General features: G+C 45.3%; 2 protein-coding genes across 3 annotated transcripts in view; one reads left to right on the top strand and one right to left on the bottom strand.

Moving 5' to 3' along the window:
- Positions 1-3,720: 3,720 nt before the first annotated feature.
- On the bottom strand, positions 3,721-6,465 carry MEA1 (male-enhanced antigen 1). The gene is made up of 3 exons (XM_053383451.1): positions 6,161-6,465; positions 5,942-6,038; positions 3,721-4,030 (listed from the first exon to the last, which is right to left on the bottom strand). Exons 1-3 carry the CDS (start codon positions 6,428-6,430, stop codon positions 3,867-3,869), a joined length of 531 nt encoding a protein of 176 aa, XP_053239426.1. The 5' UTR covers positions 6,431-6,465; the 3' UTR covers positions 3,721-3,866.
- Positions 6,466-10,088: 3,623 nt separating this feature from the next.
- KLHDC3 (kelch domain containing 3) overlaps positions 10,089-14,178 on the top strand; it is a 54,717-nt gene continuing 50,627 nt past the window's right edge. Inside the window, exons 1-2 of one of the 2 annotated variants that reach the window (XM_053383440.1) lie at positions 10,089-10,232; positions 11,805-11,906. The gene's annotated coding sequence lies outside the window, so the exon portion shown is untranslated. The remainder of the gene's footprint in view (positions 10,233-11,804; positions 11,907-14,178) is intronic. The other variant, XM_053383439.1, reaches the window with a different exon arrangement.

Raw genomic sequence — 14,178 nt, 5'->3', positions numbered from 1 at the left:
CCGATTTGATTTGATCTGATCTATATGAATAAGGGTCGCTGGCTTTTTTGTTGGGTTCTGTGCAAGGATGTAATCAGTGTGTGTCAGTGTAAGAAAGAGATCATGAATGCAAATGGAGTGCGAGTCAGGGAAATTTACAATTTGTTCTATTTGCACTCCCCCCCCCCCCAATTGCAGCACAATGGCAGCCTTACATAGTTCTAGGTCTGGCCTGTGCTTTTTGCTGCTCGATCATTTAGATTGTCCGTCCCAAATACAGACTAGTGATAGATCTGCACATTTACCGCACAAGAGCCTCCCTTACGAACTGGTTGGCTTTCCTCTCTGCAGTTTCAGCTAGAACTGGAGCGAGATTTGACGCTTTCCAGCAGATTCTCCTACTTGCACCAACCTCCCTTTCTCCACTGTTGGGAGAACGCTGGACAAATTACTTCCTAAGTTCACAGTACACAAACAGCTTTTAAAGCATTTTTCATATTGGGAACAAGGGCGGGAGGGGACTTAACTGCACAAGCCAGGAAACACCTGTTGCTGTTTTCTTAATAGGGATCAGCACTTCGTTTGCTGGGGGGGGGGACTAAGCCTCAGTGTGCTCAAGTTCATTTCAGCCGTTCTAGTTCCATGGGTCTCATCTTGGAAGGTCTCGGAGCAAGAGACAGCAAAGGCTCATTTTAGGGTGGTAGCCAGAGAGGATTACCCCATTTCCCGTAAGCTATAGGTTTTAGCTTGTGAGCCACTGACTCAAATCTCCAGCTCAGTGCAAGCAATCCAGAGCTATAGTGTGCTAGAGGTGGCCATCCAACATCCCCTTGTGGAGTTCCTGTAAGTTACAGCCTTCCTTGCCTCTAGGTAATTGGTTCCAATGTCAAACTGCTCTTACCTTCGAAGTTTTTCTCCTATTAGTGAACCAAAATATATCCTCCTGTAATTTAAGGCCATAAGAGCTACTCTTGCCCTCCCCTCTAGGGGCAGAAAAGGACAAATGGTTGCCTTCTTTGTGATAGCTTTTCAGGTATTTCAAGCGCTAGCATGTCTGCCTTCAGTCTTCTCTTCTGCAGCTGTAACATCCCCTGTTACTTTAATGTATCCCTATGAGACTTGTTTTCTATAGTTGACCATGTTTGTTGGCCTCCGCTAAATCCAGTTGTCTATATCAGGGGTTCCATGGACCACCGGTGGTCCAGGAAATGTGTTTGAAGAACAGTTACAATTTGAATTCCATACAATTCAAATTGTAGTACAGTATGAGAAATAAAAGAAGCAATAAAAATACAAGTAAAAACCATACAGCATCAAGCACAGCACATTACAACAGGCAGAGAAAAACCATTAAGTGGTCTCCCTCAAAGTTGGGGCACCCAGAACTGGACGCATTACTCCAGATGTGGTCTGACTAGTGTAGAGTAAAATGGAACTATTACTTCTCATCTAGCCTATATTTAACCAGTTCACCAACAAAAATGTTAAAAAGACTTTGCCAAATGCTTAGCTGTAATAAATTACATCCAGAGCATTCCCACACTCCAAGTTAACAACCTGATCAAAAAAAGTCTGAGATTCTTGACAAATCCATTATGACTTCAACTAATTGTTATCAAGATTGTATATATACATAATTTGTTCTAGTATCATAGTCAGACTGACCAGTCTATGATTTCCTAGATATTTCTTTTTGCAAAGTGGAGCAACAATTGCTTGTCTCCAGTCCTGTGATGCCTCACAACCATTCTCCAGGGTTTATTCAATTAGTGCTTCTGCAAGTAAACTAGTGACTTCCTTTAGTACTCTATGATGTGATCTATATGCCCTGAAGCCTTGAACTCATTTGAGGTAGCTAGGTAGTTTCCTGACCAACTCCTTATTAAACTTGAATTAGCTTCATATGCTGCCATTGTTTACAGATTGCTGATTGAATTTCAGAATCACGGAAGGTCACAAAACGGGAGGACCCTCATTCCTAATCAATTCCACGTCAACCTTCTGTTTTATGAATTCTGACTTGCATTTCCCCAACTCAGATTCTAGGTTCCAGTCTTCTACCATTAATTTAAGGCTTTAAGTCCAAGTACACTCACTCAGAAGTAAATCCCATTGAAAGCAGTGAGGCAACCGTGGGGTGTGGGAGGTTCAGACTGCAAGCCTCTTTCTCCAGTCTACATCACACTTTAAATCTTCATACGCTGTATTGCATTATCTACACACTTACTTCACTTCTGTTGTGTTTCTCCCTATTTCTTCTGTACCTAGATTAATTTTGTTCCTAGTTCCCTAAAACCCAGTTTCATAGATCTGCCTGCATCTCACTGAAGGTACCCACTTTCCTGTACTGGTAACGGATCTGCACCGTTGCTTTTCTGAATTTGCCAATTAGTTTGGAAAGGAAGGTGAGGCACAGGCTATTAGTACTCTGACATCCAGCCCATCAATCAATCATAGCTCCTCCACTGTCTGCTGCCAAAATATTTTCAATACCCGTTGAAGATGCTCTGGCTGACGGGTGAACAGTTTCTCTGAACACTAAAGCCCTTCTTTGAGTGAGACCTGCTTAAACCTCTTGCCATGTGCCAACTGAAGCAGCAAGAGGGAGGCAGAAAACCATGACACGAAAGGGAAGGGGGAGTTTTGATTAAATATATTTGCCTGTCTTTTCAGTGGTAGAGTTGAATAGGAACCAGAATGAACTGAGTAGCCACTGGGCTTCAAGTGTAGCTGCTGGAGGGACAATGTTGACTTGGAACTCTTCTAAAGCAAAGTGCAATTCAGTCAATTTGTGCCCCCCACCCAAGGCTGGGCTCTGCAAACGAGAACTATAGGGCACATTCCCCCACCCAGCCCCATACACAACACAGCCCTTCTCTGCCTGCTGGAGTTTTGCAATGGTGGAGCAGGGCTGCAATTGAGCATCATGTGCTGTATGACTTAGATGTAAATATAGCCTCTGTCTAATCTTTGTTTGGGGTCAGGGAACTTGTGTTTGGTACCTAACATTAAAGTTTAGTTTGCTGCCAATTCATTCCAGTGTCCTATGTATCTTCACGGGGATGGGAGAAGCTGTGTGAGAAAGGGGGCGAAAGAACTAACGCCTTCCAGCCAAAACGAGCACCTCAAGCACACGGCTTCAGGTCACTATTCACTTTAATCCAGCTCTACTTTAAAAAAAAAAAAATTCCCTTGTGTTTCTCCCACTTTGCTTGTATACTTTCCCTACTTTTTACATGGACAGGGTTGGAGCTGCCTCTTTCACTTCTTACATAGCCCCTTCTCAAAGGGAGGGGGGGGCGCAAGCAAAACTTAAGTGATGCATTCACTCTCTGGACACAAGTATTAAGCTGCTTTACAGTTCATTATGTACATATGGTGTACTTTATTTTCAGTAGAGTATTACATAGTATGACAGTGTTGGATTTTGTACAGATGTCCCTGTATGTACAGAACTAAATAAAATGGATCTCTTGAAAAGATGACACGCTGGACTCCACCTCATGGCCATGTTTAGCTCTTTAGCCCATGTGTCACTTGGAAAAGGGGGGTGGGGGCTGGTGGGGGAGAGAGTAAACAGCAGGGCTAGAATCATGCATGTTGAAGGGCGATTTCATGAGATGGTTATTTCTCCTAGAGACTTCTCCCTCTCCCCAAGCTTAGGAAAACAGCCTGATATCACTAGCACCACCACTCAAGTAGCTATGACTGGGCGTCACAAAAAAACAAAAAAACCGCCATATTTTCAATGCGACAAGGTGAACACAGAGTTTCAATGCTGGTGAAAGATAAATATCTAACCCAACCAGTTCAGAGACAATGGTTTAAAGTGCAGCACTTCTGTTTAGCTCTTTCGGCTGGAGGCGAGGATGCAGAAGAGCCGGCCTTCACTTCCATTCTGGCTTGGGGCTGCTCTGGCTCTGCCGGGCTTGCAGGGTTCGCTGCACCATATCCTGCCACTGGTCATCCGAGATTTCATTGGCCCAGGCAGGGATTCCAAGTGTGGGGAGCTTGATTCCGGCCATAGTCCTTTTCACCAGCTCCACGTGTTCTAGAGTCAAAGACAGCCGAGGAATGAGAGGGGCAGCGCAAAAGGAAGCCAGCCGCCAACACCACACACCCAAGACTCAACACAATTCCTTTCCAAGGATTTCCATATTCATGCAGTAGATAAAGGGCAGCTCATCCAAGGTAGCAAGCAACCCAGGATGAAGGCTCAGGTTTACTGGGGGGGGGGGAGTGAGGGATGCATTTATGGGCCCATGGTAAGCTTGAACTATGGACTGGATAGCCAAAAATGATTGCTGCCCCACAAATCTTGTAAACAAGAGAGACCACCATAGCAATTAGCCAACCCACAAACAGAGTTACCAGGCAAAACTGTGCAGCCGATAAGACTAGTACATAGCTGTCAACTTTTCCCTTTTCTTGCGAGGAATCCTATTCGGAATAAGGGAATTTCCCTTTAAAAAAGGGAAGCGTTGACAGCTATGCACTAGTATCAGACAAGTGCTAAAACTGAATGGCAAGAATGGAGAGAGAAATGGCATGAAAGCTAGAGGACACTCTGTGTTTGGACTTGAGCAAGGAGAAGCCAGATTTAGACCCAGTAGCCCTGTAAAGTAGATTAGGTTGAGAGGGTAGTTATGTGTGGCCTTTATATAGCACTTAATCATAAAAAGGGATCATGAACACAGGTGAAATAACCCCTCTTCTACCTTGCACTTTATGTGGGCTACAAGATGCTATTGTAAGGTGGATTGGTAGCTGGTTGGCTGACCAAGGCCAGAGGGTGCTCACCAATGGTTCCTTGTCATGCTGGAAAAAAGTGGTAAGTGGTGTGCTGCAAGGTTCTGTCCCGGGCCTGGTGTTGTTCAACATCTTTATAAATGACTTTGATGAAGGACTAGAGGAGAAGCTCATCAAAGCTGTACATGACACCAAACTGAGAAGAGCATGTAATGCCTCAGAAGAGAGAATCTGGATTCAAGAGGATCTTAACTGATTGGAGAACAGGACCAGAAGTCATGAAAAGCAGTTCAACAGGAACTAGCAAAGTGAATTTCAGTATGGACATATGTAAGGTTCTACACTTAGGAATCATCAGATGTGCAAATACAGGATCAGCGGCACCTGGCTTGACACAGCAGTGCATGTGAAAAGGATCTAGGGGTCCTAGTAGATCACAAGCTTACTGTGAGTCTACAGTGTGATGCAGCAGCAAAAAAAAGCTAAAACTATTCTAGGCTGCATCAACAGAAGTATAGTGTCCAGATCAAGGGAAGTAACAGGACCACTCTATTGTGCCTTGGTCAGATACCACTTGGGAGTACTGTGTCCAGTTCTGGGCAAAGTTTAAGAAGGAATTAAGGGTTGGGTATGCTTAGCCTGGAAAAGCGAAGACTGAGAGGTGATACGGTAGCCAACTTCAGATATCTGAAGGGCTGTCACACAGAGGAGGGAGCATGCTTGTTTTCTGCTGTTCTAGAAGGTAGGACCTGAGCCAATGGATTCAAGGTACAAGAAAGGAGATTCCAACTAAATAGAAATAACTTCAAGACTGTAAGAGCTGTTCAGCAGTGGAACCAACTACCTTGGCAGGTGGTGGACTCTTTCAATGGAACTTTTTAAGCAGAGGTCAGATGGCCATCTGTCAGGGATTCTTTATTTGTGATTCCTGCATTGCAGGGGGTTTAGACTAGAAGACCTTTGGGATCCTTTCCAAATCTACAATTCTATGTGGGAATGGCAGGATGGAAATGTGATTTAGAGGTTATGGAACAGGTTAGAGACCTAGAGAATATAACAAACTAGATAATCACAAGCCTTAAAAAAGGCAGAATGGGAAAAATAACATGGGCTGAATGTGGCAGGACTTACAGACACCAAGTTCTAAGGTTGGCAATTCTCTCTGGAGACTATAAAGACTAAAATAAATAAAGCTGCTTCCATATTATGTTACCTGGATCCATAGGGATAGAGCTGCGAGAGTTTTGAGCTGCAGATCCCTCCTCCTCATCGCTGTCCACGGGTGGGTCAGGCAGATGCAGTCTCATTGCCTGCATGCAGTGCATAAAGCCATTACAAGCATTAAGCACAGCACAAAGGCATGCTCATGCAAGAATCTGTGGCCCCACCTTGGGGAACCCCAGGACACATACTTGAAACAAAACTGTGCTACCTGAAGTCGCTCATTGATATCGGGCGTTGGCTCTGTGCTGGGTTCCGTTTCTTCAGCTGCTGCTAGTCCCTGATCTGGATCTTGATTCAGTGGCTGGTACAAGTAGCCATTACTACCATCTTCCTCCTCCTCTTCAGGTTCTTCACTACTCCACTCCCCAGCAGGTTCAGGGGTTCCATCAGGTGTCTCTTGCAGCCCCAGCTCTTCGTGCTCATTTGGACAGATCCTCTCTGGACCCATTATCTGTGGAACCACTGGCTCCAAGGCCATGCACTAGGATCTGAAGGGAAACATGGAACTTAAATCTCCGCAACAATACTATTGCTTAAAGTTGTATATTTGTCTGAGAAATGACTGAGAAAGAAGCATATCCTACAAAGAGATTGCAGGAAGGTAAGAGCAATAAGCACTCTAAGGCAGAACAGACCTACCTAAGAAAGTCCATTATAGTCAACTTTAGAGCCATCACCACATTTCACATCACATACTATACACTAGTTTTTGGCCTACAACTCCCATGATCCCTAGCTAGCAGGACCGGTGGTCAGGGATGATGGGAATTGTAGGTGCAAAACATCTGGAGGGCCGAGTTTGCCTATGTCTGCACTAAAGCATTATACCACAGAATCATAGAGTTGGGACCCTGAGGATCATCTAGTCCAACCTCATTGCAATGCAGGAATATGCAGCTGTCCCATATGGAGGTTGAACCTGCAACCTTGGTGTTATCAACACCATGTTCTAACCAGCTGAGCTATGTAATGTGATGGGTTTCAGGGTGCCTTTCAGGGAACACCAGGATTCTATGGAAGCTTATCAGGAGCTTCCCAGAAATACAACTTTACCATCACTGCTTTAGTTTTTCCTGCAATACACAAGAAAGTGTTGAGTGGTTTTATGCGACTCAATTCTAGTTTGTCCAGTTACGGCAAAGCTCAATAGCCATGGCCAATGTCAAACCTGCATATGTCACTGTTTCCCTAAGCCAGAGATGGAAAACCTGCAGCCCTCCAGATGTTGGCACACCCACTCATATCAGCCCCAGCCAGCATGACCAATGGTCAGAGATTATGGAAGTTGGTAGTTCAACAACACTTGGGAGGGCTGTGGGTTCCCCATCCTTCCCCTAAACAAGGACACTTCTTCAGGGTAAATTAGCTTCCAAGTCCTATATCCCATTTGCCTCTCACCCACATCAGGTGAGGGCCAGGTTTCTTTAACTAGAGGTAGCTAGCTACTCAGTATCTCATATTGCCTTCTATGGGACAAATTAATAAGCTGTGATGTGGGTTAGGAAACAAAGAGTTAGGTTTAGGCCCGCTCCATTATCTTCTATATAACCCAGTGACTGCCACTCCCATAGAAGAGACTTTAAGAAAGCACTTTAAGACAATGCAGTTTAGACCAAACTCACCTAGAACCCGTAACAGCGATTCAGTTCTCCAAAGTATTTCTAAAATAATAATAATACAATAACTTACAATTACTGTATTAAAACAAGTGTTCTATTACGTCAAGCTTAGACACATGCAATATAAAAGCATGGTGATTAATCACAGAATCGGCAACAATCCTGGCTCCCCCTTCCCTTTGAGGTGGGGTCATGGCTCTGACTCGCACCTCCGTAAAGTTACTTGGATTCAAGATGCCTTTTCGCTTTTGCTGCTACAGAGTAACATGGCTACCCCTCTGGAAAATAAACAAACTAGCCTTAGGCAGCCGAGGTTCAGGCTCCCTCCTACCCACCCCACTGGGAGGATGGACGAAAACGTGTCTTTCTGGGTTTCAGAAGGGTTTCTATATGCGCCCGTCGTTATGGACCTTTCAATACGCCCTATAAATGCTGATCCTTGTTGTCCTCGCCCCCACCACAAAGACCTCCATTTCCAACACCGCCTGCTCTCGCCGTTTCGCCTATTGCCCTCCATCGCTGCCTGACGCCCAGCAAACCACAGCCGCGCCCGCCACCCAGAGCAACAAGAAGACCCCCTGCCTTCACCCAGAAGGGAGTTCCGCCTTCCCGATCGGAGGCCGATCCCAGCCAGCCGCTCAGCCTCCGGAAAGGACAAGGCGCGCAGGGCCACTGGGAATGACGTCATAGCCGTGCGCGGCGGGCGGAGCCGTAACTATGGCAACCTGCTCCCCATCTTGGGCGAGATACAATATACAGGTCTCCCCCACCAGCCCTCGCCTCTCAGTTGGCCCCTGGCAGTTCTAAAGTCGACAAGCGGCTGTGTTCATTGATACGGTCGCAAAGCACGTTGGAAGGACTGGCCAATAGCTGCCGCCTTGCGCTTCGTGAAAGCATAAGGCTCGTGCAACAAAAGACATTCGCCGGGAATCGGGATTGCGGGGCGGGGTCTCAAGTTACGGTGATGGGCACCCCAAATGCATATAGGTTAGCAGTTCGGTAAAACTGTATGTCCAAACCACTTCTTCGTCACCAGGACAGTTTTTATCCTTTTTAACACCACGCGGAGGCTTTTTGTTGTTGCTGCTGCTGCCGCTGGTGGCAAAAAAATAAAATAAACAATGTTTCTCTTTTGCACCGTGGAGAATTACGGAAATGCCTTTCCAACTGTGCATGCACGTGCACTAGAATTGCCCGACTTCCAGCAACCTCTGGGGCTCTAGAAGTCAAATCTCTTTTGAGGTTGGAGATTGTATCTTAAAGACGCTCCCACCCACATGGACACCCTGGGCAAGAAATTCGCTCACCGATTTTGTGACATGCCTTTTATTATTGCACTTCGTGCAAAGCAAGCTGGCTAGATTTTTGGGTTGGGTTGCAAGTCGCTCTGAGTTGCCTTGGGCAAGATAAAGAACCTAACAAATGCAATTAATAATAATACAGTAATAATAATAATAATAATAATAATAATAATGGAGTGAGGGACGGACCTGGCGGTCATCCTCTGTGAGAGAGGTACAGTAACATTGTTCCTGTTTTTATCTGCGGAAATCTGAAGGTCAGGGTATACAGGCTGTGTAGAAGATGTAAGGGGTATGTGTTAAATGGCACTGTATACCATATTGGCATAAAGTCACCAAGTAGGGTTGCCACCTGTCCTTTATCATAAGGAATTGTTCCTTTCTTCAAGGAAAAATATGGGACTTCTCCCATATTTTGCTTGACCTGTCCCATATTTTGCCCGACCAAAGGTGGCAACTCGACCACCAAGTGCCCTACTGTAGGAAGGATCCAGGTGAATTCCTACTACCTACTGGTGTTTATTGTGAGGTTTTTAAAATATATATATAATTCAATGTTGCCTGTAAGACACGTTGGAAGGGTTTGTATCCTGAAAGACGGGGATATAAATCCTTGAAATAAATAATTACAGTTGCCCCCCGCAGAGCTACAATTCCCAGCACCTTTAACTACAGTTCCCAGGGTTCTTCTGGGGGGCGGGGAGTGTGCTTTAAATGGTGCATACGCAGCCGTAGTTAAATCTTCTTTCTCTGCCAGTTCTCCCAGGTTCCTTTTCTCCCTCCGGGCTTATTTCTGGAGCCTGGCTTCTGGAGCACGCACCACCCACCTACCAACCTAGTCCAGAGTCCAAAATTACCTGCACCCGCCGCGTGTGCACAGAATCGCTTTACCAAATCCGTATCAAGTGATCTGGACCCGTTATGTAAATAAGGTAACCTTCATCCAGCGCGAAGCTGTGGTGGAAAGAGCTACAGCGCCCAGGGGCTTCTTAAAATCCCCTTGGCGAGCGTGGGTATGTGAAGACGCTGCCCGCCCCATTTCGTGGCCATTTTTTTTGAAACCGGCGTGCTGGGGTCCAGGGTGACGGGGTACAGAAGAACACTATATCTCGCTATAGCCGCGGGCCCTCCCAAGACTACATTTCCCAGACTCCCCTCGGTGGGCGTGGCGCGTCATCCTCAGCCGTTGTGCGCCGAAGCTGGGCCTGTGGGTGGGAGGGAGGGAAGGAGCGGCTGAGGCGCCTGAGGAGAAAGCTCGGGGCTTGACTGGGCCGTTAACGAGCGCCGGGAGAGCGGGTTCGCGCGACCCTTCGGGGCCGCGGGCCGGCCCCGCGTCCCTCTCCCCGCCCGTGGGGGGCAGGTAATGCAGCTGAGGCGCCGGGGCGTGGAGGGAGCCCCTGTGGAGGAGGGCCGGGGGGCGGTTCTGCCGCGGGCGCGCGGCGTTGGCGGCGCTGACCGTTGGGGCGGCCGGGATCCGAGAGCCGGGATGCGTCTGTCAAGGTTGGGGGTGGGGCACGGGGGTTGTTCTGAGGGACTCGTCGGTTATGGGGGCCGGGGAGAAGTCCCTGCAGGGAGAGAGAAAATATACATATATATAGAGAGAGAGAGACTCAGCTGAGGGGTGTGACAGGCTAGGCTCGCATTGTGAGCGCTGAGGAGCCCAGGGGCTTAAGAGGAGCTTGGTGCATTTGTTTCTTCTGTCGGGGGTCAATGTGTCTGCCAGGGCCGACCCGAGTCGTTTTGCTGCCTGAGGCGGAGCGGCAGATTTCATACCCCGCCGCCCTCACCACACGCACGCACGCACGCGCGCTTCTCCCCCCAGCCCCCCGGTGTCAAGAGTGCAAAGTCCTCAAGCCATGCCAAGTTCTTTTGGCGCATGAGGCAGAAGATCCTGCAAAGGCCTGTCCTCCTTCCTCTGCACCCCCTCCCTGGCAGTCAGAATACGACAATAGCTTTTAAACGGATTGCCGTTTGCTGCCCCGCCCCCTCCAAAAAAACCCCATTGATCTGCCCAAGGGTGACGTTTAACGCACCCTGCCCAAGGGTAGTGCCAGCGTTCCTAAATAAATACCTGTGGCAGTCTTAAAGCAGGGCAACCATCTCCTTCCCTGGGCAGTGTGTAAAGTTGCATTTTGTGGTATTTTCTAGGCATGTGGTTTTTCTGCACTGGGGTGCTAGTTCTGTTTTGGGGAGGTGGGGATTCTATGAGTGTTCATTAGGATGGTATATGAGAAAAATCATATAATAAACGCCTGTTATCCCTAAAGTTTTATGGAGTTTGGTTTTCTGCTTTTTCCTTTTCTCATTGGGATGTTGTTCTGTGTTATTATCATTGTATAATGCAGCACCATCTGTGTACATGGAACTGAGATGCATGGGCAAAATTGACAGTGTCCCCAATATAGAACAGTATAGAACAGATAATGGTTAAAACAAGAGAAAGTGGGGCATGGAAGGATGAATGTAGTAAAATGCTACAGAAAGGTAGCCGTGTTGGTCTGCCATAGTCAAAACAAAAATTTTTTTTCCCTTCCAGTAGCACCTTAAAGACCAACGAAGTTAGTTCTTGGTATGAGCTTTCGTGTGCATGGTATCTGAAGAAGTGTGCATGCACACGAAAGCTCGTACCAAGAACTAACTTAGTTGGTCTTTAAGGTGCTACTGGAAGGGGGAAAAAATTTTGTAGTAAAATGCTGTTGCTGTACTTAGTTGGAAATAAAGGCTTAAACCAAGGGCTTAATCTGGAATACTTCTGGCACCATGGGTCAGACTGGAACCTCCATTTCACCTACTGATATGTGCTGAAAATGTGGATTTTTTCCTCTTTCTGCTACATTTAACACAACTCTTGGTACTTTTATATATTTAAGAACCCCATTGTTTTCTTCTTTATTCCCAAGAAACGCTGGAATAACTCTTAATTCTAAGGTAGATTAGAACTACCATCAACATTCTCAGAAGAATGGAGAAAATATTCCACCTGTCATGTCCAAAGCATCCAGATACATTGTACATTGAGCAGGACAAAATTCAGGTCAGCAAATCCTGGGGATGGCAACTGAAATTCAAGGGCCAGCATGTTACAGGCTTTCTTATTGTCTGTATCCCTGGAAGCCACAGACTTGCTTAAGCATGCATGTTCATCATTTGGTGACTGCAGCTTCAAGTATACATTGGATGTTGTGAATTGACCACCACAGATACAGCCCCCCAAATAGGACTTTCATATCACATATCAAAACAACAGAATTGGTGCACACAGTGGCTTGTTATAAAGTTTAGAAAAACTAAGTGGTAAACAAGCATGTGTGAATCAATTCTGTTTGTTCCCAGTTGAGGCCAGATTACTTTTCAAATCTTCCAGATAAGCAAGATCCTGTTGTCTGGGTGTGATACTTTTTCTTATAATAGCTTATCCATAATAAACTCAAATTTTAGTCCTGCACGCAACTCAAAAACAATGGTTCCTGGGTCTTTTAAACCTGTTCATCCCTTTGTAAACAAGCCTCATGTGCCACATATGCACATAAAACTAGTCATCTACTGCTCACCTTAGCTTTTCCTAGTTGCTTCTACTCCCAGTGCGACTTAGCATGGTGTATGCTCATGGTAACATGGATAAGTTATACCAATGTGCTTATGCCCTTTTGGCTGATAGCTGAGAAGCACATATAGTGGTACCTCTGGTTGTGAATAGGATCCGTTCTGGAGGCCCATTCGTAACATGAAAAGCCTGCAACCCGAAGTGCCGTATCTGCGCAGGTGCGCGGCGCAATTTGGCACTTATGCGCATGCGCAAGAGGCAAAATCCGGAAGTAACCCTTTCCGGTACTTCCGGGTCACCGTGGGACACAGCCTGAAAATACGTAACATGAAGCAAACGTAACATGTGGTATGACTGTACTCAAAATCACTTAGGCTTTGGTCCTAACCACAATTTGAAACAAGTTACTCAGTAACTTAGGAGAAAAAAGATATGAGATCAGGATTTTAGCGTGTATTAGTTACACATCACATACTTTAACCACCCTGCCAAGCTCAATAATTTATTATTTGTACCCTGCCCATATGACTGAGTTGTCCCAGGTGGGTGACATAATAATGCCCCAGATGGGTGGCATGCTAAAGCATCAAACATTAAAAACTTCCTTATACAGGGCTGTCTTCAGATGTCTTCTAAAAGGTGTATAGTTATTTATCTCCTTGACATCTGATGGGAGGGTGTTCCACAGGGCAGGCACTCCATTGAGTGGCTAAAGGCAGAGTGGAGGGAGTACTTTTATTTATTTATTTTTTATGAAAAAGAGAATGTGCAACATTGAAGTAATAGTAGTAATTAAAGATTTTAATAACTAAACCCAATTTAGCTCCTGAGTTCAGTAGCACCATTAAGACTCTTTCTGCACTGCAACTTAGAATTCACTTTAATTTCATGCTGTGTCAGTTTGCTGTATTTAGTTTGTTTCTATTTAGCGTAGATGTTGATTAAAGCACATTAGTATCTGGTTCTTCATACTTTGCAGCGCTACAGTGAATTTATGTGATGGGTTTTTGATGGAAGGAAAAAAACCCACCTTTTGACATTAACCACCAGAGTGCTTTAAGGAATCACATTTGAGTGCTGTAATTATAGGCAAATGAAAATAATGTATCCTTAATGACAAACCAGACCCACATACTTTTGGAAAAGTTAGAAGTGTTCACATTTTCTTTTTTCCAAGTTAAAATTACCATACAAAGGATCCGTATCCGTGATTTCACATTTAGAGCTTTGTTCAGAGTTTCTGTATCCTGTAGAAGTTGCAGCTGCTTCAGTCCAAATATGTAATAATGTAACTTTGATGGTAACTAAATCATTGACAATATTAGTGCTGTTTTCATTGAAGTGGGCATGCAGCTAGGTTTAAAATATATTTGTCTTTATATTTTGACTGCAGAATCATTCTGCTTCACTAAGAACGGCATCACTTATTTGGATCTGTCATCATTTTGTCTATAGCTTGATTTTAAAATGGTTAGTTCTGGGTATTTAGGCTGACTTCACTTTTTGAGCAGTTGTCTAATCTCAGAAGGTGCAGCTGTGTGTCTTGTTTAAGCTAGAAGGCAAAGTGTTGGGTTGCTTGCCCTTTCCAAGACTGCAAATGAAGTAGCTTTACAAGGTGCATATTCCCTCATTTAGGTTGTTTGGTAAGCCCTTATTTATTTATCCTGAAGTTGTTATTGCTGTCAGAATGGATTCTAAGATGTCTTTCTCACTATTTTTCAAGCACTCTATAAAATCACATGTTCCTGTATCACATGTTTGT

Source organism: Podarcis raffonei, chromosome 3 (genome assembly GCF_027172205.1).
Source record: "Podarcis raffonei isolate rPodRaf1 chromosome 3, rPodRaf1.pri, whole genome shotgun sequence".
In the NCBI taxonomy this organism is placed as follows: domain Eukaryota; kingdom Metazoa; phylum Chordata; class Lepidosauria; order Squamata; family Lacertidae; genus Podarcis; species Podarcis raffonei.
This window is presented reverse-complemented; position numbering and strand designations above follow the sequence as displayed.